This window comes from Alexandromys fortis, unplaced genomic scaffold, assembly GCF_014885135.2.
Source record: "Alexandromys fortis isolate MF-2015 unplaced genomic scaffold, M_Fortis_MF-2015_v1.1 scaffold_65, whole genome shotgun sequence".
In the NCBI taxonomy this organism is placed as follows: domain Eukaryota; kingdom Metazoa; phylum Chordata; class Mammalia; order Rodentia; family Cricetidae; genus Alexandromys; species Alexandromys fortis.
This window is the reverse complement of record NW_026067986.1, coordinates 4,411,668-4,439,585: the sequence shown is the minus strand read 5'-3', so window position 1 is coordinate 4,439,585 and position 27,918 is coordinate 4,411,668. Positions and strand designations below refer to the sequence as shown.

The following is a 27,918-nucleotide window of genomic DNA, read 5'->3' as shown; positions in this document are numbered from 1 at the left end:
CCTGGGATGTTTTCCCACATCCAGTGCTTATCTTTTAACACTGTAACACAACCGGAGAGTCATTCCTCCTGAGGATCCAACGGACACACAGCTTTACTAGCGGGAGAGTAACTGCTCTTACTACACACCTCTGGGTACCTGTGCATGTAAGCCTGTGACCTGCAAAGTCACCCACATCCCACTTATAAATAAGATGCTCGGCGCAATGTGTAGGGAATGCCTGGAACGCCCCCTCCCCGCAGACTGGCAGATTAAATGCTAATCCAATGGTTTTCCCGCTCTCAATTCCCACCTCACTGAATTGTGCATCTGCTTAGCTATGTCATAAATCAAGGAACAAACAATAGCATGGGACAGTCCCGAAAGCAGTTAAAACGAAGGATATCCTTTTATTAAATTAAGAAGGCTTGTCAGTGATGTCATGCAGTTTCTGAGAGACCATATAGAAAAGACTTTTTCTTGATATTAATAAGAAAGTTATGCATCAGTGAAAATGCAGGCTTAGAAATATAGTGCTGAGAGTTTCAATTTGTGGTATCTTCACTGATGAGGGAAAGTGGAATTCTTCCTGCGAGGAGAGTTGACCTCTCTGACACTGCCGACGGCTTCCCTAACCAAGCTTGCCGTTCGATGATGCTGTACAAATAAAAAGCAGTGGGGGTGGGGGAGGAATACGAAATTTCTGTAATAAATGCCATCCTGTAAAGTAGTCGATGGATGGAAGAGAATCTAATGCATTTTTAAATAAATGCATATCATACTATCACATAGTGTGAGTCTTAAAAAATTATTACTTAGATGCACAGTCCTTGCAGTGGCTGCCATGGCACTGGGAAGGGAATCTGATTTAGAAGCAACGTCTGTTGTACTCAGCAAGAGATGGAGCTGCTGTTAGTCATATTGTAATGTCCCTTCGACTTCGGTACGTTCAGTGCAAAATATTTGGGGGGATTATTTTTTTGTAACCTTTATAAAAATAAAAAGGCCCTTTCGTTCCCTTGAGCGGGCTTACAAGGAGACAAGACTAGCCAGATGCCCGAGTAAGCATCGAACGTGAAAATGAGGAGGAGGTACGGACAATATGGTAGCTAGGTCCTTATATACATCTTAGAGAACAGAAATAGAATGAACCTATAAAAAAATAAACAGAACTCACTGTGTACATTTTCCTGATATGCTGTGATTAATTGCTAGTTATTTGACAACTGTTTTCATGCATTATAAAGCATCAGATCTGTCATTAGTCGTTTACTGAGCAAGTTTGTCTTCAGCCGCAAGGACACACACACCATTTGCATACACACTGTTACAGGACCACCTTGCAGCCAATCTTTACAGTTACCTCAGACTGACTTCGTTTCGCTCGCGTTCCGTGAATGTCGCGAAACCTATAGTGGACACCATGCAGGCACGCGTAAGCAAGAAATGAATATTTCGGTTATAACTTAGGGCTTAAACAAATGTACTTTCGGGAAATATATATATATTATGATATTCTTTCACTTGCACTAATTTGGAGATTGGGCCAAGTGCTGCCAGTGTGGCTTGAAGTATGCCCGACGGGAGCGTTCCAAGATTCGCCCGAGTCGCCGAAAGTCCCCCATGGAGTTGCTCAAGCGCAGATTCACCTTTATCTTGAAACATAACGCATGGGAAAAGGTTTGGCAGTCAAGAACTGTTGATTGAAAGACTGTTGGGTTGTTCCACGGGCACCGAGCTCACCCCAAGGCTTCCAAGGGCACTCACAGCCAGCCCCCCCAACACACGAGCCTGTGTTCCTCAAGAGCAACACGCAGTTTGTTCTCCTGGAACCCTGGGCTGGAGACTACCGCTGCCCTGCCACTCTTCCGGAGGCGGCTTCTGACGCTGTCTGTCCGCCAAGAGCCGAGCATCCTCCTCCCAGCTCACTCAAGTCCAAAGGTGCTGGTCTCTTCGACTGCTGTCAAGAGTTTCTCATACAGCATGGAAAAGGAAGGGTACGGAGGGAGATCCAGGCGGTTAAAACAAGTGTGGGCTCTGCAAACAGAAGAAGCATGATGAGAAAAAACGGAAGCGCCTCTTCAGGTGCTCATGTACGCATGCGTGTGCGGTGGGGGGCGCGCGCGCGTGTGCACCCACAAGAATGCCTTTTCCTTTTTTATTCGAATTTATCTGTTACCATTTTCACAGTTATTTTGGGAAAAGTGAAGATGTTTTAACTTAAAAAAAATTCAGAGTTGCATTTTTCTCAGAAGAGTTGGACACATTGAAAATTTTTTTTACACGTCACCCGTTAGAAGATATATTCCGTGCATAGTATTGCTTGCTGAGCTGTATGAGAATGAAAACGCCAAGTTTAGTCCTTTTTCTTCCTCTCTGTTCAAAGTTAAGAATAAAGGCCTTGCCAAGGGATGCACTTTGATTCCCTTCCAACACTGCCAGCTGCCAGGGTGCCCCTCCGAGAGTCTGTGGCCCGGCAGTTTTTCATTTCCTTGGGCAGGGAAGACCAGCAAACTGTCTCTGAAGCCCAGACTGTGGCTCAGAGTTTGGGGGAAAGTCCCTGGCTAGACTTGTCTTTGGAAGTCAGTAAACACTGGGACTGCTTTGAACTGCGTGCTCTAATCTGCCTTCCCACCCGACACAACTCAAGAAAAGGGGCCATTAAATCACAGTTGTGTGCAGTGCTCTTTTTAGAAATACCTGCTCTTTTGCCAAGAAGGGGGGGAGGTGTTTTCCTGTTATTTTCACCTGATTCACAATAAAAAAAATCGTCTCCAAATAGTACATCTTATCGGGGAACAGATCTGCACTTTTGACACGGGCTAGGAAATGCCCTGTCCTGAACGCACGAGAATTTGCTGGGGCTAAGAAGCTTAGACGTAAGAGAGATAGAAAAACAAAAACAAAACAAAACAGAAAACAAAAAAAGACCCTGAAGTAACATGAAGTTTGAGGAGCCATAATATTTATACAAAAGCAATGTGAAAATTTTATTGTTACAAATCATGTATGTCTTATGATATAAATATAAAGTACTATCCCTGTAGGTGATACTAAATGGGGGAAGATTAACCTTGGTCTTGGGGAGATTTGGGGTTGAGTACTCCTTTTACCATCCGTATCAGCTGTGTGATTTGGAGTGTTGTATTAGAATTCTGAGACTTAAATTTCTTACCTGTTAAAGGGGGGTCAATACAATAAGAAAATTGATATCAGAAGGGGGTGAGATTCACCGGAATAAGAGAAACACACTTCAGAGAATGGCTGGCACATGGTGTTGGACCACATAATAGAGCTGCATTGTTAGATACATTTCCTCGTCACCAGAGGACTTTATCCTGATGGCCTTCAATAGATCGCCCAGCGATAACAATGACCCGTAAAAAATAAGGCATAATAAAGAGCTAAGAAAGCATGTGTGTGTTCACATGACTTACAGAAACGAGGACGTGAGGGGCTCTGTTAAAACAACCCTGAAATTAAGGCTCAGGTTTTCCACTCCTGATACCTCAAATACTTGGACATATTGGTGGAAATCACCTCATCAATCTTTGTGGGCAAACTAAAAACAAACAAACAAAAACGAAAACAAAAAACCCTACCAAGCATCCTAGAATTGTATTTATCATAATTCTTTTGTTATCTCCTTCTAATGGAGCCCGGACCTAGATCCCAAGGCAAAGTTTTTACTAATGTGGCAAAACAGAGTCCCAGGGATGGCTTAAAATCTATCTGGTGTGAAACTCTGAAATTATAAATATATTTCTGGGCTGGGCGGTGGTGGCACACACCTTTAATCCCAAGCACCTGGGAGGCAGAGGCAGGTGGTTCGCTGTGAGTTTGAGGCCAGCCTGGTCTACAGAGCTAGTTCCAGGACAGCCAGTGCTGTTGCACAAAGAAACCTGTCTCAAAAAAACCAATAAGAAAATAAAAATAAAAATTTATATATACCTGGTTTCATTTTTGTTCCAGGGGAGATGAGGGATAAATACAGAAGTGAAATATTGTTTGAACAGAATAACATGTCAGACTTTGTGCGACAGCCGGGGAGTATTTACTACACTGTGTGACTGAGGTATGGTGGGCACTTCACTGTGCCTTGGTCTAACAGGTGTACGTAGTCTTAGGATTCACTGCTTTGTGATCTTCACCTTTTCCTTTCCCTACATTTCCTTTTAATGCTTTGATGGTAGTGAATTTTTACCACTGTGGATTTTTTGTTTGTTTGTTTTCGAGACAGGGTTCCTCGGTAGCTTTTGGTTCCTGTCCTGGAACTAGCTCTTGTAGACCAGGCTGGCCTCGAACCCACAGAGATCCGCCTGCCTCTGCCTCCCGAGTGCTGGGATTAAAGGCGTGCGCCACCATTGCCTGGTCACTGTGGATGTTTTTAAGGGCTCAGTTTGGTGGCGTCAAAGGCACTCAGGCAGCGTGGTGGCTACCGTCGACTGTCCACCTGAAAGAGAGGCAAATGACCCAGGAGACTTGGGTGCATTAGTCAGAGGTTCTGCCCCCAGACTGTGGGTGCAGTACGATCAGTCACCTCAAGCTTCTGCCACCAGAGGATGGATGTGCCCCATGAAATGTGAGCTAAGACCAGCTTCCCCTCTCTTCTGTGGCTTTTGTCAGGGCGTTTTAGAACAGCGGCAGGCAAAGAGACGAATACAAATGGACCAGCAACCGGCCCCATCCATCCGCCAGCTCCAGAACACTGACATACCGCTTCTGAACTGGCTCCGTCAAACAGTAAACGGAGCCCGTTTGTCCTCCTCCTGTGCCCCTGGAATGCACAGTTCTGTTTTCTGTCTGTGATTTTTTACTACTCTGTGTACTTTAAAGTAGAATCTTAAGATATATGTCCACTGTGTCTGGCTTATTTCATTTTGCGTAATGTTTTTAAGGTGGATTTTGTAACCATGGCTCAGGATCCCCTTCATTCAGGCCACTGTGCGTATACCATGATCTGTTGATCGTTCCATCCACTGATGGACGTGAGTCTGTTTCCCACCTCTGGCTATCAGAAACACTGCTGCTGTGAACACACACACACACACACACACACACACACACACACACACACACACACATATAGAGAGAGAGAGAGAGAGAGAGAGAGAGAGAGAGAGAGAGAGAGAGAGAGAGAGAGCCGCTTGCACGCATGCAACACCTGTTTAAATCTCTGCAAATCTCTGCTTTCAGTCTTTGGGGGAGAGATCCAGGAGTGAGATTGTGGGAACACGATGTATTTAATATGTTAAGGACCCGCCAGTGCTCCTTACTGGTTCCACATTTTCCATCCATGCCAGCAGTGTACAGAAGCTCTTATCACTTGATATCTTCGTCAACATTCCTAACATCCATTCTCTACATCTTATTTATTGTCTTAGGGTGTGTGTGCTTCAAGACAGGGTTTCTCCATGTAGCTCTGGCTGTCCCGGAACTCGCTCTGTAGACCAAGTTGACCTCAAACTCAGAGATCAGCCTGCCTCTGCCTCTGGGTGCTGGGATTAAAGGCGTGAGCGGCCACCACCATCCAGTTTAGCTAGGGTTTCTATTGACCAAAGCAACTTGGGGAGGGAAGGGTTTATTTGGCTTAGGCTTCTACATCACTGTTTATCATCAAAGGAAGCCAGGACAGGAACTCAAGCAGGGCAGGAACCTTGAGGCAGGAGCTGATGCAGAGGCCATGGAGGGGTGCTGCTGACTGGCTATGCTCATCATGACTTGTTCGACCTGCTTTCTTATAGAACTCGGGACTACCAGGCCAGGGATGGCACCGATTAAAATGGATGGGGCCCTTCCTATCACTAATCAATCACTAATTAAGAAAATGCTCTAAAGGTTTGTCTACTGCCTCATCTTACAGAGGCATTTTCTTAATTGAGGTTTCCTCCTCTTATAGTTTACATTAGCTTATGTCAAGTGGACATAAAACTACCCAGCACATTGGTATTTTTTTTAATCTTTAGTCTAGCCATCCTAATGGGCACGAAATCATTCATTTTTCCAGGGTTCTGATTGATTCGTCTAAATGTTATATAATAAAAAAAAATGGACTCTCTTGTTGGGTTTGAAGAAGCAAGCTGCCACGAAGCCTGAAGTCTAAAGTAGCTTGGAAACACACCCTTCCCTGGCTGAGTCTTCCTATGAGAAAAAAAACCCCAGGAGACACCCAGTTCCAGTCTTGGGAGGCTGTGTAGACTTCACTAAGCCCTGCCTGAAACCTTGCACCAAAGACACAGAAAGACTTGCGGGGACATTTTCAATCACTAAGTTTGCGTGGTTTGTTTGGCAGCAACCAGAAATTAGTACCAAGTGTCAAGGTCCTCGAGCACACAAGGAAAGGTATGGAATGTGGTGATGACTTCATAGGACATGATCATGGGTCAAGGGTCAGTGCTGAAGTGAGGCCGAACAGGAATCGTGTACGGCCCTTTCAGTTCCTGTGGCATCCTTGCCTGTTGCCTCTTATCTAGGAATTTCCACAAGCCTGGGTCCTGTTTTCAGTTCTCAACACGAAAGGGAGGACCGAACCACTGGGCGTACATGCATGTGTGTGCATGCGTGTGATGTGTGTGTGCGCGCGTGTGTGTGTGTGTGTGTGTGTGTGTGTGAGAGAGAGAGAGAGAGAGAGAGACAGAGAGAGAGACACAGAGAGAGACACAGAGAGAGAGATTCTAGCATAGGGTAGATTGGAACATAATGTAGCTCAAGCTGGGCCTGTACTCAGTGCAAACCTCCTATCTTAGCCTTCCAATTAAGTTACCACTTCATCCTGGAGTAATATTCTCTTTGCTCCTCCTCAGTCACGAGATGTAACCACCATTATGGCGGCACAATGTAAAGTCATCGTTGCTTCTCAAGTTACGTCTGGTTGCATAACATGTAGTTACCGCAACCTAACTTTCCTTCTGAATAAACAGGTCCTCTGGAGAAAGTCTCATGAAGCTAGAGACAGCCTATATTCTACACGGGGAAGCTATGTGCAAGGATTGAATGGTTTTCCTAAGGTCAAAGATAAGCAAGTGGCCCAACAACAACATCAAAACAAATAGCACCACAACCTCCCAGGGTCTCCTCATGGAAGCCCAATATCCAGCTGCACATGGGGAGACTTTACTGCTCACTGGCTGCATTCTTTACTCCTGGTAGCACCATGCAACCCCTGAATGTGGGCTGTGAGTCCTTGGCATGCTGCATGCCTTTCGCACGATAGCCACAAACATCCGTGGGAAAGGATTACTGGTGTGTGTTGGGGGGGAAGCTTTAGGGAATTTTTAAGGAGCTAGTCAGTAACAGGGTGCAGTATCTCTGGGGACAACTATCAAATCTGGGTCAATCCAGAAGATCCTGGGAGATACCAGGGGATTTTTCAGCCACCAAACTAGCAAGCTGAATCTCAAGTTCACGGGACAGAGAACAGAGGTCCTCCAGGGGGCATTTTGGTGTGCCTCAGAATTACCCAAGGAGTCTGGGGTTTGTCCCTGAGATTCTCAGTTGGATGGTCTGGGGGGGTGTCCTGGTGATCTGTATTTTAAGATTTACTCCAAATGATTCTGCTGTAGGTGGTCTCCACCACTGGAGAGACATCAAGCCAATTAGAAATACAATCTCTAAATTGGATCGCCACACTGACGTTCTGTGTGCTCGCAAATATTTCAAAACTGCACACAAACAAGACAACGTTGCTAATAAGGAAATTGAGGAAGAGTGTGGTTAAATACATTGCTCAATATTTACCATCAGCTTGTTGGATGAGCCAAGTACAAGGGAAAAAAAAAAAGGCAAACAAACAAAAAAATCCTGAGGCTTTTCATACTCTACCCACCCCAAGTTCATTCCATGTTCTAAAAAAGAAAGCTAGTAGAAAATACCAAAAGGGCCTCTGAACTGTGTTGATATTGGCAGCAAAAGTGCACCCAGTTTTCCAGTTTCGGTAAGAGAATGTTTTTTCAAATCTTCCAAAGCCAGCCACCCTGAAGTCATAATGAGTTTACCTCACTTCAAGCTCTTCAGCCAGAGCACTCAAAAGAAAGCAAAGCCCCACTCCCCGACCCCCAGATCTATGATCTGACGTAACGGTTGCCTCAGCATTTTCTGGATTTTTTTTTTCTGATATTAAACACAGGGTCCCAGGCTTGCCCTCCTTTGGGCTTCCTATGGTGACGGAGCTACCTAAACCCAGTGAGCATCAGTTATGCCTGCACAAGCCACTTGGCTGACTAACGTATCCCTCACATGTCCTGTACCCAAGAGTCATCCTGGCTTTTGTTCAAGCACTCAAAATGCTAGACAAAGAAGAAAATGAAAATTGAGATTTTAAAATAGGAGAAAGTACGTGAGAGAGAGTGAGGGGGAGAGGGAGGGAGAGGGAGGGGGAGGGGAAGAGAAAGAGAGGAAGAGAAAATCATGAGTCTAGTTTTAAGTAACAGGTGTCATACAGAAATCAAATGTTGGCATCAAAGCAGCTCTCTTGCAGGCTCTGGGAGTTAGAATGCGCCAATACGCTCATCTCAAGTGCACTGATGTCTCACAGGTCACGTGTCAGGTTTCTTATTCCTCCTCCTACTTTTCTGTCAAGAAATTTCACCGATCAAAACCAAATATTTAAAAAACAAAACAAAACAAAACACCGGGAGATCTGCAAGGATCTGTGAAGTATCATTTTGCAATGTCAAAACTTCTCTGGCAATGCGCGTGTTCTCAAACTGATTTATCGGGTCCAAACTGTACCTATTTGCAAGTGTGTTGCAGGCACTGCTTTCAAGGGAAGTGAGGGTGCTTAGGGGTCTATCAGCTGTTGTGGTCAGAGAAGATAATTCTCGGGGTTATTCATGTGTCTGGGGGTTCTGGTAGTGCCTCTCCGCCCCCTTTCTGGCTTTTCAAGTTCCCAATTCAGGGACCCATGGGTGTTTGGGAAGACTCTAATCCTTTCATTTCTAGAATCTTCTCACTAAGAGAAAAATACCCATATGATTCCCCCTCCCCGTGAAGATCCCCTGCCATGTGCATGCAAAACGCCTCTGATGATCAAAACTTAAATCTTCAACTTGCATGACACCTTCCTTGTTCCTTCGATTGCCAAACAAATGCCCACTCAACAGAGGCTGCATGTCAGGCACTGAGCTGCTCAGGTAGAAGAGGAAGAAAGGTCTGGTCTCTGTCCTCAAAAAATTCCCATGTTCAGCAAAAGGAAGCCGAAGGGTCAGGAGCTTGTGCTCTGTGCTGAGGAATCTGCCTAGAGCAAGTGGCTCTGAGACCCAATATGGCTTTGGGCTCTTAGTCCCAGATCTGGGCTGCATTTTCTCCCAAAGACTGACACACCTTTGTCTAATTAATCCGAAAGATTCCTGTGGGTTATGTGTGGTTGAGCATACAGTGATAATACAATGAGTTATAAGTCTGTCCAGCCACGTTGGGCAAGGTTTTGTGGCAGATCCTGCCTATGCCAAGGCTGGAAGACTTTGTAGGCGTGCAGGGCTTTTCTGGATCAACACGAAGGATGTTTCCCAACAGATGGGCTGGAAGCCTGGGAGAGAAAGCATGGTGTTGCCAGGAAACCAGAGAAGGGCAAGGGACCAACCAGGGTCAAAGCTGGACCAGGCCAGAAAGAGAGGATGGGCCAGAGGGATGCAGGTGTGTGCATGCAAAAGCCTTTTTCATTTATTTCAGGGATGAGAGGGAACACTGGTTGGGTGTGTAATTGGGTGGCAGAGGTGCCATTAAACAAGGCAGAGAACAGAGGAGCTAGATAAGGACCGAAGATGAACCATGGCTGTAATCAGCATGAGAAATCCAAAACTACCAGTCACCCAGCGTGACGGGATTCAGTAAAGCTACCCAGGGCCAGTTTTCTTAGCTTAGGTAGCATCATTAGCACAAATTAGGGTATAACTTGCCATAGCTTAATATTCTTAATTTTTTAAAAATGTTAATAATTTCTCTAGTATCCTTATTAATATAATATCTGCTCGGGCCGGGAAATTTAGAATAGAAATTCTTGCTAACACTAGGTAATAATTTTATCTATTTAATCTGTTGAACACTCGATCAGGTGTTCACTAAGTATGAACTAATGGGGAGGAGAGCTGTGGTATTTATTATTACTCCAACGATCTGTTTTTCATATTAGTTGGTGGGTAAAAATGCTAATTTGCGTTAATTAATTTAGCATTAGGCTACCATTTTTCTTCCTGTTTTAAGGCCACACGGACAGAGATCAATTTATACATCACATAAGTACTTGCTCAGAGTAAGCAGTGAAGAATGAGATCTGTGAGCTCAGTCTTATCCCAGTGTCTCTGAGGTCACCTTAGTGGAGATGCCTGACCTATGAGCACAGTGTGCAAACGCTACTGCAGGGGGAACTCCTGTCCTGCAGACTACTAGCAGAAGAAATGCCTTGAACTATGCATTCCAAGCAAGTTCCATCTTCGCCTGCACCTACTGGCTGTGGTGTTAGCCTTCACGTTGCGTGTATAGTCTCATTTCGATTTTACAGCTTTATAATGTGAGTGCCAGCAGCAGCCCTTGGCTTTTCAGATGGGTATAAAGTCAAGTTAAAAACTATCCCACGGACAAGCGGTGGTGGCGCACGCCTTTAATTCCAGCACTTGGGAGGCAGGGGCAGGCAGATCTCTGTGAGTTCGAGACCAGCCTGGTCTACAAGAGCTAGTTCCAGGACAGGCTCCAAAGCTACAGAGAAACCCTGTCTCGAAAAACAGAAACAAAACAAAACAAAAAAACCATCCCACTAACAACAAGCCGTGGATGTCAGGCGCTCAGCTCAACGCTGACGTCAAGGCCATGTTAAATTCACACAAGGTCCCTGTCCCCATAGGGTTATATTCCTGAAGGGGAAAGGGAATAAATACACTAACTACTAAACTTCATCAGTGGGTTAGGGTAAGTCTTCTGACAGAAACACATTTTGCCAGAGTGCAGTGCCAGGACCACCGAGTGAAGATGTCAGAGGGGCCTTTCTGATGGGGTCACAGCCCAGCCCAATTCTCAGGGATGAGAAAGCACCAACAGAAAGGAGCGCCTGCCAGCAGGCCCCACAAGGGCCTTGAAGACTAGCCAGGAGGCCAGCCGCCGAGGCACGGATGGGCTGAAGCCGGAGCTGAATGCCTGATCAGGTCTCCCGCCCTCCAGTACTTCGGAAGGAGTCTGAATTTTCTTTAGGCAACTGAAGGAGGTGTAAGCCAGGGAAAGAGATAAACAAATCTCTTAAGAAGCAGGATGAACAAATGTCAGGGTAGATGGGACTGGAGGAGTCTGGCTGGCTCCCTGCCGCAGCGATCCGGGTGAGAGGTGAGCGTGTCATGGAGTAAGTGGTTGATAAGAGATGAGCCAAGTTTGTGCTCTTGGAGCCGAAGGAGAGAAATGACTTACTCTTTAACAGCTGCGTTGTCTACTGCCCACCGATACACTTAAAGAACGCTTTATGAGACAGCCCCAAGGCCTGCTGGTCAGGTTCGCCTGGATTACGTCATCCCCTACCGCAGGTAGCAATGGAAACGCTGCATCAGAAATCAGCAGATTCTTCCAGTGCTTTAGTTTTTACCGAACCCTCTGGACTCTGAACCCTCTGGACTCTGGTTTTCCGGAATCACAGGTAGGCACCACCGGCCTGGCTTCCCGGTCTACCTCCCAGAGACCGAGCCAAAAGGTCTTTCATATTTACATATATATGTTGAGAAGTTGATTAAATGGCAGATTCGTTCGTTATCCGCTGCTTTACAGAACCGAGTAGGAGGGCGGTGTGGAGAGGCGTCCAAGAGGGACGCCGGATTAGAGACTCAACTATGAGAACCTCACAGCCACCCCAGACGCCAGCAGCTGGACGCTTCAAAAGAAGTGGCCCCAAAGGGTATTTCCAGGGCGCATCCTTGTCTGGTTAATGTTTGTAATTGAGCAAAGGAGCAGTTTATCCTAGGACTCCTCTGCTGTCTGCCTATTCGCTCGCTGGAAGCTCACCTCGACTGTCAACAATGCTCTTCCACGGGAGGGGGAGAAGCTGCATTATTGATGACATAGTGGAGCGATATTTAAAGACATGGAAAGAGGTTCATAATTAATGGTGCAATGCCCCAAAAGCAGCTTGCAGACATGCTCTGCAGAGCAAGTTTTGTCCTCATGCATGCATGCGTGTGGGAATCTGAAGGATGACTGGAGCAGATTCTCCACACCGCTGAGAGGACTTCTCTCGCTGCTAGACAGTTGACTGATACTTCGGTGTGTGTTGTGTACCCTAAAACTTAAATATGTTCCTTGGCACATCTGCAAAAAGTTTTCTTTTTATGATAAGAATAACAAATGCCCAGGGGGAAGATGGTTCTCATTGAGAGAGGGGGGAGGGAGAGAGAGGAAGAGAGAGAGATGGAAAGGGGGAGAAAGATACAAAAAGAGAGGGAGAGAAAGGGGGAAAGAGAGAGGGAGAGAGAGGAAAAGAGAAGGAGAGAGGGGGGAAAGAAAGGGGGAGAAAAGGAGGGGGAGGGGAAGAGAGAGAGGGAGGGGAGAGAGAAGGAGGGAGGGGGGAGAAATACAGGGAGAGGAGGGAGAGAGAGGGAGAGGGAGAGAGAGAAAAGGAGAGAGGGGAAGAGAGAGAGAGACAGAGAGAGCGCATTGTGTTTTTCCAGGTCTGTTTCATTGGGCATGGCAGTATGCAAGTGCCTACTAAGCCAGGCCGGTGAGAGTGAGACAAAGGCAAAAGGTCACAAATTCAAGGTCAGCCTGAGCTCACAGATCACAAAATACCCGCGCCCTAGTCTAGTGTGTAAAACGGTTTCCCTGAGAGACCCCTATTTCGAGTGAGCACTTACATTCAATTTCCTAACTTTTGGGTAGACATTTTATTTTCAATAGTCTCCCGATACAACTAAATTTCCCAAATTAACACTTTTCTCCTTTGTCGAACGCCACCCTTGCACCCGGACTGTAGTTTCTAACTCTTCTTCTTCAACTCCATTGGCAGAAACCTCAGATGAACTTGGGAGCTCTTATCCAGATGGGGAGAGAAGGGCCCTGTACCCTGCAGGCTGGCATGGGAACAGTATTTTTTTTTTTTTTTTTTTTGCACTGTCAAGAGGAAAAGCCATAAAGTGGGTTTACTCTTTACTCATAAAAATCCGTCTGAGCTGGGGGGGGGGGGCAGGGAGGCTTCTACAGAGATGCAAATGCAAAGCTAGTCCAGACACCGACCACAAAGCAGAGGAAGTGCAGTAATGTGCTCAGGCTGCCGGTCTCCACGGAGACACCATCGAGCAAGTTTCAAGTCTCTATGATTATTTATCCGCTAAATCGCCAGTTACTTTATTACCGTAAAGGAGCCGGGAAAGTCATGGATGCCACTTGTTCTGACTTCAGGGGTTACTATACATAGTCTAATACATTTCCCGGGGCACGTCGTGATCAGGGCTACCACAAAATGAGACTAGGAAATCAAAGAGGAAGGGTCAACCCCTTGCTTGCTTAGAAGGCCGAAAGACTGAACTGCCTGTCTGGAGAGGCCGAGAGGCTCTCTGTCATCTCTCTGGCTCGCGAGGACAGCTGGCTGTCACCCTTCACACCCTTCCAGCTCTGCAGGTTACAACAGACTGTCACGCGAAGATTGCCAAACTTGTAGCAGGGGACTTAAGAATACATTTACTTTTAGTAAGGAGGCCCTCCACCCGACGTATCTAGTATATACGCACAGTGTCACAACTGAAACCCTAGACACAGACAGAGCCTCTTGGAGGGAAAAGAACACACTGGAGCTGTCCGACCTGAGACAGACCAGCTCCCCAGCTCTGTGACTCACATCTACCAGGAAGTAGCAGGAAAATGACTTGAGCGCGTATATTTTGGTCTCAAGAATACTGGACTCAGGAATATAAAATAACGTCTTTAGGTTGGAACTGATGAGACAGATCTTTTAAAACTCCAGTTCATGCTTAAAATCTCATAAAGGGCAACAGCCAGATGTCGGTGAAGAAATTACTTCTGGCAAAGCTATACTGTCACGTGTTGAGGTTGTTTGTATTATGATTTTGTCTGAACTCGGTGTGTGTGTGTGTGTGTGTGTGTGTGTGTAAAAGAAAGTGAGGGAAGGGAGGGAAGGGAGGGGGAGAGAATTTCATCTGAGTAATACAGTAGCTACAGAGGTTAAGGATTAAAGGCTTAAAAAGAAACAAGAAAGCATACATTCCCTAAGGACCTTCCAACACATTATCTCACTCAAGTGTGTTAGAACTAATCTCTGAGCCAGGCATTGTCGTTTCTGCTCTGTGGAGATGGATAATCACACCTTTAATTTCTGCCAGGTTATAATCAGGGTCGAACCGGGTGCTGCCCAGGAAGAGAGGAAGAATGACCACAGCTGTTACCCAAGTATGCATTTCAATTCTCTGAGGAACAACTCCATCTACAATGAGTCAGCGTGAGAACTTTCTGGAACTACCAGGGGGAAGTAGACATGCCAGGGCAGACAACCCCCAAGACTCTACAGCAACCGTCTGTGCGTTACCTCTCAGTCGAACCAACACACCACCCCCTCCTGATGTCTACAGATAAGCCAACTGAGCCCTGAAACGCAAACAGCAGTGGCTCCGAGGCCCCCAGAGTTTGTTGGTGACAAAGCAGAACTGGACCCGGGAGTTCTAACTTCCCACCTTCTGCGTGCCTAATTGTGTCACTGCCTAATTGCAGATGGTGGTGACAGACACAGCAGCAACAGCCACAGCGGTGGCCAGCAGAAAACGCAGGGCCAATGAACAGTGTGTCTTACGCAAAAGACTTCAGCGAGCCCTGGGTATGAGGCAAATGAGGAAGAGGGTTGTAAGGAACTCTCTTTCTCTGCTCAACAGGTTCCAGGGGTTAAGTGTGAACAGCTATTATAACAGACATTATTTCATCAACCTTAGTGGCTTCACCAGAAAAGATTCAATAGCCATGTGGCTGGCACACAGTTGATCTGAAGCTTCCTGTGTTCCTTAGGCCAATCCTTAAGTTTCTCAGAAAGTGGAAAACCTTATCAAGATAGAGGAAATCTGTTCTTAAGAGACAAATATGCATTAAGGGGAGGTGGGGAGCCTCGCTACCCAAGCACAAGGAACATGGAATAAAACAAGCAAATTCTTTAAGTGCTGAAAGTCACAGCCACCCGATTTAGGGTATCAAACTGACAAGATACTAAGTCTGGGCTGCAGGATGACCACGTACGGTTTGTGATACACATAGATACACGAGGCATTTAGGCAAGCCCCTGAGTTGCCACCATTTAACCTCCTCAATGCCTTTCTGCCCAAGCACTACCTGCCAGCCCTGTGTACTGATTGCTAGCCGCACTAAAGCAATGCTTTTCCACCCCAACCAGGTGTATGGCAGCGTGGAGAACCAGCTGCAGGGCATTCAGAAGGAACGACAGTACAGAGACCATATACCAGAGAGGAAGAGTGTACCCACGAGACGGACTCCTCTCCACCCATAGCGGTGTTTCTAGGGAAGTCCTGCTCAACCGTTTATAACACACCCTTCACGCTAGAGCTTTGGACCCGCTAGTTTATACCTAGTTTATACCAAGGTGACAGAAGCTAGAGTTGTTTTAGATGTCACTTGAGGAAATGCCCTACCACATTGCCTGTGGGCAAGACTCTGGCACATTTTTTTAATCGATGATTGACGTGGAAGGGTGCAACTCACTGGGGTGGTGCCACACCTGGGTTGGTGTTTCCTGGGTGCTATAAGAAAGCAGGACGAACAAGCCGTGGGCAGCAAGCCCGTAAGAGGCTCCCCTCCATGGCCTCTGCATCAGTTCCTTCCTTGAGTTCCTGCCCCAGATCCCCTTGGGTAATGGCCTATAAGTTGTAAGGTGAAATCAATCCTTTCCTCTGAAATGGTCATGATGGTTTTGTTGATGTTTGTTTTTTATTCATTTTTAAGTATTTTTTTGAGATTATAATATAATCACATTCTGTCCCCTTTTCCGTTTTTTTCCCTTCAAATCTGCCATGTCCCCTTCTTTGCTCTCTTTTAATTTATGGCCTCTTTGCCTGTAATTGTGTGTGTGTATGTGTGTGTGTGTGTGTGTGTGTGTGTGTATTCCTAAAAACATGAACATAACCTACACCGTCTATATGATGCTTGCTATTTGTAGGCATGTGGTCAAGGCTGACCGTTTGGTATTGAACAATAACTGGTGAGCTCTTCCCTGGGGAAGACAGTTCTACCACTTTCAGCATTCCTTGCCTGCCTTTCATTCTCGGTCTATGGTTGTGGCCTCCCGCACTTTCCTCCATCCATGAGAGCATATCTGTTGGTGTTATCAGTGTTGAAAACCAGAAGCATTGTGTTCTGAGTCCTGCAAGACCGCCATGGCCAGCTAAAACAGACCTAGCAAAAGTGTCCGCCATAGTTGAAGGAGAAAGAAAAACTTTCCATGATAAAAAATAGCCTTTAAAAAATTGCATACCCAATGAACCAAACTTAAAGAAAAGCTAGCTAGTGGTCATGGTGTTTCATCACAGCAATAGAAACCCCAACTCAGACAGACGGTGCCTAACGAAAGCTAGTAAATAGTCTGCCTTTGCTGTGTTTTATACTTCGATACACGGATGCTTGTATTTTATGCAGGGTCTCTTGTCTTTCTCCACTAAAGAATTTCATCTTTCAAACTTTCCAGTTTTCCAGTCTTCACATAAAACTGCAATTGATCCATACACACGTATATCCATTCATTCATATAAATAAGAATATAGTTATATATGTATATATGAATATACTGTAAAATATAGATTAAGCGGAGGTTTCCTTGCACTGTATTGGGAGGAAAAGAAGGTTATTTTCTACCTTACCTGGGAAGTGCGGTGATTTTTCCCCATTTCTCTACACAGAACCTTCTTGGGCCATTACTCCCTCGGAGAGAAGCGAATCCTTCATAGGGTATGCTAGAGGTACCTGTAACGAACTGTCAGTCACAGAAACAGAGGAGAAAGACGAAGTCAGAAACCTCAATAAGGATCGGAGCTCCATTATAGCTGAGCCACACTCCCAAGTGGGAGGCACAAGCAGGGAGTTTCAGGAGTCAAAGTTTCCTCAGCATGGGAGAACTAACACTGAGCCTGATGATCACTCAGCCACACAGAGAAAGGGCAGTCGATTCTACCTGGGAATGAGACGCAAAGCATTTATAGACGATAAAGCGTTCTGTGTAGTTGACCCGCTCACATGTTTAAGTCAGGGACGTGTCCCATGACAGATGAACGCCGTGGGTCTACCAATGAACCTAAACCCACTTAGCATCAGCCTGTCATCAATGCAGCATAGTTTAGGAATTCTGTGGCCTGCAAATCTGAGTTCCAGTCCTTTAATCCAAAGGCACTAACGAGCCAACATGTAAGGCTGTGTCTTAGGGTCCAGAGGCTTCCTTGGATCTAGTACTTTAGTGGCTTCTTACCAGCATTTCCCCGGATGGGAGCTTTTCTAGACGCCACAGAACATAACGACATGTTCCCTAAAATGCCCTCGTTCCGTAGGTTATGGAAAGTCAAGTGAGGGGAAAGGTCTGTATCAACAAACGGGGTTCTTCCTTACAGTACTGAACATTAACTCTTTTTTTAAGAAGCATGCTGACTGCAGAAGGCCACTGGCTGTCACCACAAGACCCGACTGTCCTGGGGGCATATGTCAATCCTGAGTTTCCCCAGACCAGAACTGGCTCCACACGACCCTCAAGAAGGGCTTTGACCTGGCTGTTGATGCAGTCCGTGGACACGTGGTCAGAAGGGTACGGAAATGTCATTGCCAGAAAAACAAGGTTTGTATCTATGAGGGATACACACTTCCAACAACATGTAATTGTGTTAAAAACTGATGAATCGGTGGCCTCTTACCTGTAACAACCTTAGTCGCTGTTCATTGTTGAATCGTTCTACCGCAGCCCAGAACCACCGAATTACGATGTGATTGTCGTGGTACCCTAGAATCCACCACGAAAGCGCATGTTACTTTGACTCTCCCATCTTAAACTACCAAGAAGCATGACAAAGGCCCACAATGCCTTACACACAAATTAAATGCTGTTTATAATGCAAGATAGGGAGCAACTTTATCAATGCGATCATATGGGAATCAAGAGTTGAACAAGACAGCACACACAAACCCAACGGGCTTCTACTTTCATTTAGCAGTGAGAAGAACGACAAGTAAGTGATTTCAGCTCCACCATTGCTGAAAAATACAATTGCTATGACGAGAAATGCTTAACTCTTTTAGTTATTTCTATAAGAAATAACTTCCAAATACCATTACGCCAAGCACTAGACTAAGCTAGGGGGGGTCTAATGACAGAGAAAACAGACCCTCGCAGGACTTCCTGATGAAAGAAACACATCAATCACACAATTTTTACGAAGGATGGACACTTTTTTTGCAGCTGCCTATTTCAATTCCACGTGCATCCCTAAAAGCTATATATCCTATTCATAGTTCATAATAAAACTAAATTATTGAGACCGGGCATGAAGCTCAATGGCAAAGCACTTGCTTAGGAAGGGCAGGGCTTTCGGTTCAATCCCCAGCAACACCAAAAAGAATTAAAATAGAAATTAAACCAAATGATTTTTCACACTATTTATTAATAAACAGAAAAGAGACCTTTCATTTCTTCAATGAATTATCTCAGTTTTACTTTTGGTTCATACTTTAGAAGAATGTAACGAAACGTCACAATCACCTTATATTTTTGTAGGAAATGTCAATATTCTCTCACATAAAATGCCAACACTATCTCACAGATCTGGGCGAAAGCGGTGCTTAAGGGTGTTCTAACTTCTCAGCAAAGGATAGCCCAGCTCAAAGGGAAGGAGGCTGACAGGCATTCCCAAGCCAATAGTGATTCAAATCAAGTGGTAGTCACGTTTTACGAACGCTAACTTTATTTAATTCTGGGCTGTACGTGAGTAGAGATGAAGGTGAGTAGAAATCAACCTTCATCCGAACGCATCCTCAAGGCTCCAGAGTTGTAAAGTGTACCAGGAAATCTCACTGTGCTGGGTGCCATCTCATTAAGGGTGCCTGTTTCCCTTGGAGAAGAAAGAGTCTCAATGGAGGGTAAATAGCATTCGATCGGGCGTGGTGGCCGGGTGCAGTCTTTGGAAAGACTTTGCTAGTGAGACTGATCGGTGCGTGCTCTAGCTGTCTGGGGCTCTGACGCTTTCCATCCTTGCGAGCTAACCCTTCACTGCTTGTGCTAAGCCTATCTTGAAAGGAGAATGACGTTGTCCACAAACAGCTGCTGCAGAAACAGATGCTAAGCCACAGCCTAACTCCATTTTTGTATGTGTGCAGTGCCGACTAGCTAGCTGCCCTGGGCAAACATGGCAGCTCAGAGTCTTGTCCTTTATCTGGTCTCTTCTAAGGTCTCATTCTGGAAGATTTACCACTGAAGTAGGGCCTTGATTTACTCACATAAAGCAAGTAAAAAAAAAACTTAGACTGTATAAATACAAAAGTGACTAATTTGATGGCTGTATTCTATTAGAATCTCCCGGGAATGTGAAACAAGGAAATCATATTTACCACAAAATTTAAGTTAGGTGGGATATCAGAGAAATTACATTTTAATTAGAAAAAAGAAAACAATACAGCTAACAAAGACATCTATAATAACCAACATCATAGAGGGATGCTACCTGGGTCCAGCCAGGGAAAATCGGCTGCACAGCTTGACTTCAGAAAGAGCGCTGGTGGAACCCCCAATTTAACACGACCTTTCCGAGAAAACCCTAACACTACTGCACACCCCAGAAAGACATACTTTCTTCATTTAAGATTATTTGACAGAACTCCGGGCTGTCCTTAGGTTTCCGCTCTTTAATAAGGGACAAACCCGATCACACTGGTCCAAATGACTAGCCAGAGAGAGCTGTATGCTGATCTACAGAGAGCTACTTCTGAAGAGCCCCCACTTCAAATGATCCCACAGCAGTTCCCTTTCCAGCCAGAATCGAGCTCCAGCTGAGAAGGGTCTCGCGGATGGGCATGTGACCACGTATATCATTCCTGCTAGGGTTTTAACCGTGAGCTCTCACCGACAGAGAGTTCAAGGAACTCTGTTCTTCCTCACCTGTGCGGGTTAGCAAGCCCAAAGGGTGTGGCCCCTCGAGGTTTAGAATGTAGATCAGTCAGGCAGGGTTGGACCAGCTGGCTAGAGCCTCCCCGTGCCTCACTAACGACGTCATCCGATAATTAATTGGAGGTCTAGTGATCACATTTCTTCACCGGCAATTAGGAGTTATGACATCCTCAGGGGGGCGGACACAGTCCTTGCCCTTTTTCACTAATGGAGTCACCAGGTAGAGAAGGGACCCACCTCGCCCAGGGTCTCCCGGAAAACAGTGGCAGACCAGTGATTAAAGCAAATGCCTTTGCTCTGTGCTCAGACCCGCGCTGGAATGAGGCACCCCCTGTGACTTTAGAAATCTAGACATTCACGAATCAAACCTCACCGCCTCTGTATTCAGTGTTGTTTCTCCAGTCATTGAGGTCTATTTCCGCGGTGCCGGCGATGACCAGCTCCAGCTCTCGCGCATCGAAGACAGATACTATCCTGGCATCTACCACCTGCGGAACAGAAAGGGCACAGACATGGTTTAGGAGCCTAGGGACATGTCAGCCATCAGAAGATGCATCAGAAGTGCAGGACACAGGGGATTTCACGAGGACAATGGTTAGTTATACTCGGCACTAGTATGCTAAACTTGTCCTACTGTGCAGATCGGTTGAAAGTTGGTAGGGTTAGCCTTGAGAATTCCTGTGTTGGTTGATCACCCATATTCTCAGTGACCCTGCTAGGACTCCTCTAGTCTCAGAAGCTAAGCAAGTGTCCAGTGAGTTCTAGAATAGGAGGACTTTGTCGCACAACTGACCACTGAGTAATCTAGTTGTCGTTTTCCTTTTGAAAAAGATTCAGTAGTCTTACAGAGAAAGTTACATGGAATATGTGTGATAAATTCTGGCCTGTCCACGCAATCACTGCACATATCAGGCGGGAGATTTGATTGTGCGTATCTACGCATGAGTAAGAATCACATATTCTGGCCTGTCCACGCAATCACTGCACATATCAGGCGGGAGATTTGATTGTGCATATCTACGCATGAGTAAGAATCATAAGTTCCAAGTTATCAGTTGTCATTAAGCCATTAAAATGGTACAGCTAAAACCAGGGTGCCACTCACTTCCGCGATCTCTTCTAACATGCATGGTAAACTTATAACTTCACATGTGTACTTTGGAGACATACGGGAACATATGAGACTTTCTGAATTAAAAGAACAAGAGCAAACATGGCAAGAGAGAAGAGAAACATATTCTCTACGGGAAGCCTGGTAGAAGGGACGGGCAGCCGAGCTGTGGGACTGCAGAGTCTGCCGCCGCTGCCGCTGCCTCACCTCGTAGAAACCGCGGACTAGGCTCTCGGTCTGCTGCACCACGCCCCTCTCGATCCTCCACTTCACCATCCTCTCGATGTACTCCTTCTTGTTCTTCTCTGTGACCGGGATGTTGGCGCCTCCTGGTTTTAACTCTCGTTCAGTAATCTGCCATTATGAAGAAAAAGACCTGATCAGAAAGCAGTACGCTTGATGCTAACTGCTACCAACGAGCTGAGGCCAGGCATCCAGCCCTTCTCTGCCTCAGATGCATCACACAGCAGGAAGAAGCATCTAGGGCCATGCTTCTCAACCATCCTGATGCTGCTGTGACCCTATTACAGTTCTCCATGTGTTAGGGGACCCCCTAAGCATAAAATGGTTTCATTGCTATTTCATAACTGCAATCTGGCTACTGTTATGAATTATAATGCAAGTATCTGCTAGGCAGATGGTCTTGAGGGCCCCTGTGGAAGGGTCATTCAACTCCCAAAAGGTTACAACCCACAGGTTGAGAACCACTGATCTAAGGTTTGGAAGCAACTCTACCTACTGAGCCAGTGTAAAAGATAGACCTAAAGAAAACGGAAACATACCTGTGTAGTCTTAAACTGAGAGCTCATTTTTCAAAGCACATGGATTACAGGGAACCCACGTGAATCCCAATGCCCAGGGAGAACTAATACATAGCTCCTGGTCCCAATGCCCAGGGAGAACTAATACAAGGCTCCTGATAGGAATCTTTTAGTCTTCCCTGCCACCAAATTGAAAACAAAACCAATATGCTCTCTGTTTTCAAGCACTCTTCAAAAATACTCTGTTTCAAAGCAACCAATTAAAGTTTTTCAATCTAAGTGGATCTTAATTTTATGTTAAAATTAAATAATTTCATATCCAACTCAGGGATAGCAGGGACTATTCCAATGTATCTGTGTGATATATATTATCCCATCTCTAGATATCTCTAGATAGTCTCATATCCCATATCCATTTGAGTTGGAAGTAATAAGATTATTTATAATATATAAATCCTTCTCATAATCTATAAATGAGAACACCTTAAACTGTAGTTGGCATTAGAATAATCTCTGCACTCCAGCTTACTACAGTTTAGTCCTGGGTTCAATTGCCCAGTGAGCCACAAAAAGACTGGCATTGTTCTTAGCCATGGAGCTAGCTTTCCACCAGCCAGCGACCTCCCGTTAGCCTGTAACAGACCTGTCCAAACACCTCTTCGTTCACAGTGAACGTGAGGTCCAGGATGTCATGGATGTCGTTGTCTTTCATCCATTGGAGGCTCTGGTGGAACTCCTCATCGAGGTACTCCAGGTCGCTCAGGTCACACAGGCTAGGGTGACAAACAGAAGCAGGCACACAGGCCTTGTTAGCTAGCGAAAAACTCCAGAATCGCAAGACGCGGATGCGGGGAATCTGGGAATGGCGGCCGGTAACAAGAACAAAACCCATTCAGTAGGGGGTGGTACCTGGAATAGCCGAGGGTGTGGTGGTCACACTACCCAAGTGAGACAGAACTGTGACATACATTTTTAAATCCTGGGTATATAAAACGCCATGGGAACCACTTACCTATCTCTTCTCCCAAAAATAGAACCAGAAGGCACAAAGAATGGCTGTCATATACATGGCCATCTGCAGCCAGTGCCAGATCTGTAGCCGGCACAGGCTGAAAACGTGCGCCAATATTCTCTTCTGCTGTGCTATCCTATCAAAACTTACTGTCTCGCCAATTTGAAATCTCTTATTGATTTCTCTGTATTTTAACTCTGTTTTTCACTTGCCTTTTTTTTTTAAAGGAGTAGATACTGTAACTGACGTCCTTTGTCTCATGGTTCTTATTCCGCCACTGTCACAATAGCAAGCCAGAGGAAAAATCCACAAAGTTTCCTGTCCTTCACGCCACCGGGGCTTTTTCTCTTTGTGGCAATGTGAGTTGCTTGAGCTAGATTACTATTCTACGCCCTGGTGTTAGGGGGTAGTAACTGATTTGCTATAGTTGTTTTGAAATTTCCTGCCTTTCAGCCAGCTCAACTTCAAGGGCTGTCTCGTTTGGTTTATTCTAGATATTTATTAGGTGTCGAATGTGTGCCACACATATTAATAACTGCTTGGGGGACCGGTTGCTCTTGGAAGGAAGTGATCTTGTTGGGGAGACACACACTGACGATAAAGGAGGATAACCTAAAATAAGGACAGCAAATCAATTCACGTCACAGGCCAACTCTTAAAGGTGCTCTTAGACCTCAACCATGTTGCCTGCTTCGATCAACAATTTTCAGTTAAATGAACTTGAGAAGATTTCTGGGGTTACATGATTTCAGTGGGAAAAGCACCACGCGTCCTTTGAAAGTAACCCCTGGGTCGGGAACAGAGACGCCATGAAGGGCACTAGAGTCAGCTGACAGGGCGCAGCATCACCAAGGAGATAGCCTCTTGATATGCCTGTGGGGAATTTTCTAGATTAATGTAATTGTAGTGGAAGATGCCATCCAAATGTGGGCAGAAAAAAAAAACATTCTATGGGCTGGGGCTCCAGAAAGGAATAGGAGGAGGAGAAAGAAGAAGAAGAAGAAAGAGGAGGAGGAGGAGGAGTAGGAGGAGGAGGAGGAGGAGGAGGAGGAGGAGGAGGAGGAGGAGGAGGAGGAGAAGAAGAAGAAGAAGAAGAAGAAGAAGAAGAAGAAGAAGAAGAAGAAGAAGAAGAAGAAGAAGAAGCACCTGAATTGAACACTCTCTTTGCTTCCTAATTGAGGATGAAATGTTACCAGCTGCCCTGCCAGGATGCCTGGCATTCCTCAAACTGTAAGGCAAAACAAACTGTCTCTTGAGCTGCTCTGGTCAAGCATTTTGTCCCAGCACCACCAAGAACACAACTTGAAAACCTACACTGTTTTATCTGCTCTGCTTGCTTAGGATCCCCTTCCGATGTCTAACCAGAATAACCAAGAACGTGTGGACCATTAACGTCTGGTGGACACATAAGAAGAAGTTTCACTTCAACACCCACAAAGAGTTCCGCTTTAACTATGCAGATTTGGAGTCCCCCTGAGGCACCCAAGAAGCAGGACTTCTTGTTCAGAGGACTGTTCCCATGAGCCTGTAACTCAAGAGAGCAAGACTTGGGGCTAGATTCAGTGGTCCATAGGAGAAGAAGCAAGTGGAGGAATTTCCTTCTGTCAGCTCTAGAGAGAGGAAAGCTGGGCGTGGGATGGAAGCTTCTGAAACCCCAAGGTGAAGGGCAAGTCCCAAGAAAGGCCCACAGAGTTGTAGGAACACTGTCACAAGCGTCAGGGTAGGAAAGACCCAGGGATAACCTAGAGGGTGGCAGAGAAAACTTTTAGTTTCTGATCGTCTCTGCTTTCCCAGAGTTGAAATATTAGCATCAGAAGCAGCAAAAATGATTGAAGAAGGTAGGGATGAGAAGCATTCATCAATAGCAACCACATGTTCACAGATAGAGAGAAGCCGGAACAGCACGTGTGGACGGTATGACTTAGCAGCAAATGTAAATGGTGGGTATGGTTTTCAGGAAACCTAAGAAAGGAGACAAGGAGATGCAGAGGTGACAAGGGGGGGCCTGGGAAAAGCAGGGACGCAGGTCCTTGTTGCCCACGAGCAAAGTCCTCCTACTGAGCATGCCAAAGCCTCATGAGAAACACTCTGTTGGTTTTCATTTGAGGTCAAGACTTCTTCACTTCACAAGAGGTTCACGGGCTTGATGGAAGAATGTGCCACACAGCTCCCAGCCACAGTTCCGTACTTCAGTACTTTGCAATTGGCATCTATACAAGCCTACCTTCCTCTCCCTAACCCTTGCCTTCTGCTTGGTCTCGTCAGTGACTACATGCAGAATATGTGGGCGCTTTTACTCTACACTGTACAATTACTGCTATCTTTCACTGAAATCTAAACAAAGAAAAAGTCCATTTGCACCGTACACTGCTGTTTTGATAGAGGAAGGTCTCAAAAAAAAAAAAAAAAAAGTATGGCATTGTCTATGTCTAGCAGAGAAACCAAAAGGAAAACTGAAATTAAACAAAAGAAAATGAACTTGTGACCAAGCACAAGCTGTTGGAAGTGCACACGGCAAACAACAATGCACACTTCACAAAGAGCACAGGCTGTGAGTCACCGGGGACTAATCCACACCATTCTATTAATAATCTGCATCGAGGCCACAAGAATCTCAGTGCTGTGTTTGATGTACGGGTGTTTTAAAGAAACATGTGTTGCCACAGAGGAGAACCAAATATTCAGGGGCGAACAAAACCAAGACGTGGTGTGTCATCAGAAACAAAGGGTCAGAAGCTAACAGCCACGTTTGAAATTGTATTTGCTTTTTTAACTCTAAACCACTATGCATTTAGCCACCAATTTGGGATAGTGCACAGATAAGCGGAGTCCCTACGAAACCTCTTCAGGAAAGCCCGTTTGAGCTTTAGAGGCTGATTACGCAGGCACAGACATACACTTACATTCTGAGAAGAGCCTTATAGAAGGGTCGCGTGAAGAAGGCGTCCAACAGATACTGGTGGATTAGCGCAAGGCCGAGGATCCTCCCACTGAACCGGAACCTGGGAAGGAAAAACACGAGGCAGCTGAACACGACTCGGCGGTGTCTCAGCTGTGTTTGCTTCCTAGTATGAATCTCAACTCTCTGTCCAAGATTACCTGCCTGCCAGCTCTATGAGAGAGGTTCTGGGCACTGTAGAGTGTGTCTTCATTGGCCAGGGTTTACTTGTGTGTGTGTGTGGGGGGGGGGGGGTAATCTGTTCCGCTAGTATTTAGGGACACCTTACCCTTACTCCAAGTTACCCCTCATTTGACAGTATGAATTCCCCTTAGCTTTTCAGTAACATTTCCCCAGACCATCCCAAGAGATACTGATAAAGATTAAGAGAAAATGTCATCTTCATTTTACGCGTATAGATATTACTTGATTTCTCTAATACAAACTATGAGCCATGCCCTTTTGAGGAAAAGCCCTTATTCAGGTTGATGAGGTTCAAGCCTCACTTCTGACGGTAAATACCATCACCCACGAAGCATTCATACAGACATTTTGGGGGAGGGGCTTTCCTCACGAGACATTCCGTTCTCCAAAATGTCAAAATTGAACGCTCTTCTGAATCGAAACTTTATCATACAGATCTGGTAAGGCTGGGTTTTCTGCCCGAGGCACACGGTCGTTCTCTCCATCACAAGTTTTTCGGTTTCCAGCGCCTCCAAGCCTGATGCCTACCAGAGTGCTGCGTCCTGTCTATTTCAGTAGGGAAGGCTTTTCGAGGTCAGCAGCCAACAGCTTTTGCCTCTCTTTATTTCCACTCATGTGAGCAGAGCTGTAACAGCCAGAGTTAGGAGGCCTCCAAATTTGTAACTAAACAAGAAATGAATTTGAGGAGCGAGTCCTCAGAGTCAAAGCCTTTCACCCGTCAATAACCTCGTGACTCAGAGAGCCTTTTCCGCTGTGTCCTTGCTTTGTTACTATCAGCGAAAAGCGACCGGGAACAAGTTAATAGGGGTTATGTAAATATTTAAAGTCTACAAATGCAGGGATTTGAAAAAGATGTAAGGCCATTTGGAAAGAGTGTAATTTGGGATTTTTCAGAATAAGTACCTCCAGATGGGAATCTTGAAATTGTTTGCCTTGGTTTAGTGTGATAAATTAAGAAAAATTAAGCAATCTCTGCTTCCAGACTCGAAGAGGCTGGAACACGCTGGTGCGTGAGCGGGTGCTGCACGGACTTCCTATTCCTGCTTTTCATCTGCAGCTCCCCCGGGCCACCCTCCATGCACGTGTGCTTGCTCGTGTGTGCGCGCGTGCACACACACACATTCTCACATACACATGCTCACATTCATTCTCTCTTTCTCTCTCTCTCACACACGCACACACACTCACAAATATAAACAGGTCTTTTTCAGGGCCCTAGCACATCCACTTCCCCTCCCCCAAGGCCAGATCTGCCCAGGCTGTTAGATAAATTGCTTGGCCTCTATTATAGAGACCTGGGCAGTGGTTCTCAACCTGTGGGTCACAACCCCTTTGGGGTTGCATATCAGATATCTATATTATGATTCATAACAATAGCAAAATTACAGTCATGAAGCATCAAAGACATAATTTCACAGTTGGGGGTCACCACAACACGAGGAACTGTGTTTAGGGGTCGCAGCTTGAGGGAGTCTGAGAACCACCAGACTTGGGGTCTTGCTAACAAACGAATCACCTGTAGTATTTTCCCAATGCTATAAAGCTTTTGAATTGTATTCAACTCACTTAAAGTTGATCTTGTGCAATAGAATCAATTACTGGCTGGGGGGGGGAGACGACTGTCTACGTAATTTAGTTTGAGAACAAAAATAAACACCAAATGAGATATATAGCTGATTATGTAATTTTTATCCAGGAGGGAGAAACGTCTAAAGAAACGTGGCTTCTTTTGGAGGGGGGAGGGGGAGCTAGCATGCCAGAAAATTAACTGAGGATAACTGTCACAGAAACAAAACCCTT

The 27,918-nt window shown here is 45.6% G+C and overlaps 1 protein-coding gene across 3 annotated transcripts in view; it reads right to left on the bottom strand.

Moving 5' to 3' along the window:
* Hecw2 (HECT, C2 and WW domain containing E3 ubiquitin protein ligase 2) overlaps positions 1 to 27,918 on the bottom strand; it is a 304,844-nt gene that overhangs the window by 4,487 nt on the left and 272,439 nt on the right. For 2 of the 3 annotated variants that reach the window (XM_050159279.1, XM_050159281.1), the window contains 7 exons: positions 25,880 to 25,978; positions 22,608 to 22,737; positions 21,411 to 21,557; positions 20,466 to 20,580; positions 17,850 to 17,935; positions 16,812 to 16,924; positions 370 to 2,016 (listed from right to left, as the gene is read on the bottom strand). In XM_050159279.1, coding sequence (XP_050015236.1) covers positions 1,905 to 2,016; positions 16,812 to 16,924; positions 17,850 to 17,935; positions 20,466 to 20,580; positions 21,411 to 21,557; positions 22,608 to 22,737; positions 25,880 to 25,978 — 802 coding nt within the window. In that variant the 3' untranslated portion in view covers positions 370 to 1,904. Of the gene's footprint in view, positions 1 to 369; positions 2,017 to 16,811; positions 16,925 to 17,849; positions 17,936 to 20,465; positions 20,581 to 21,410; positions 21,558 to 22,607; positions 22,738 to 25,879; positions 25,979 to 27,918 lie in introns of those variants that run through there. The other variant, XM_050159280.1, reaches the window with a different exon arrangement.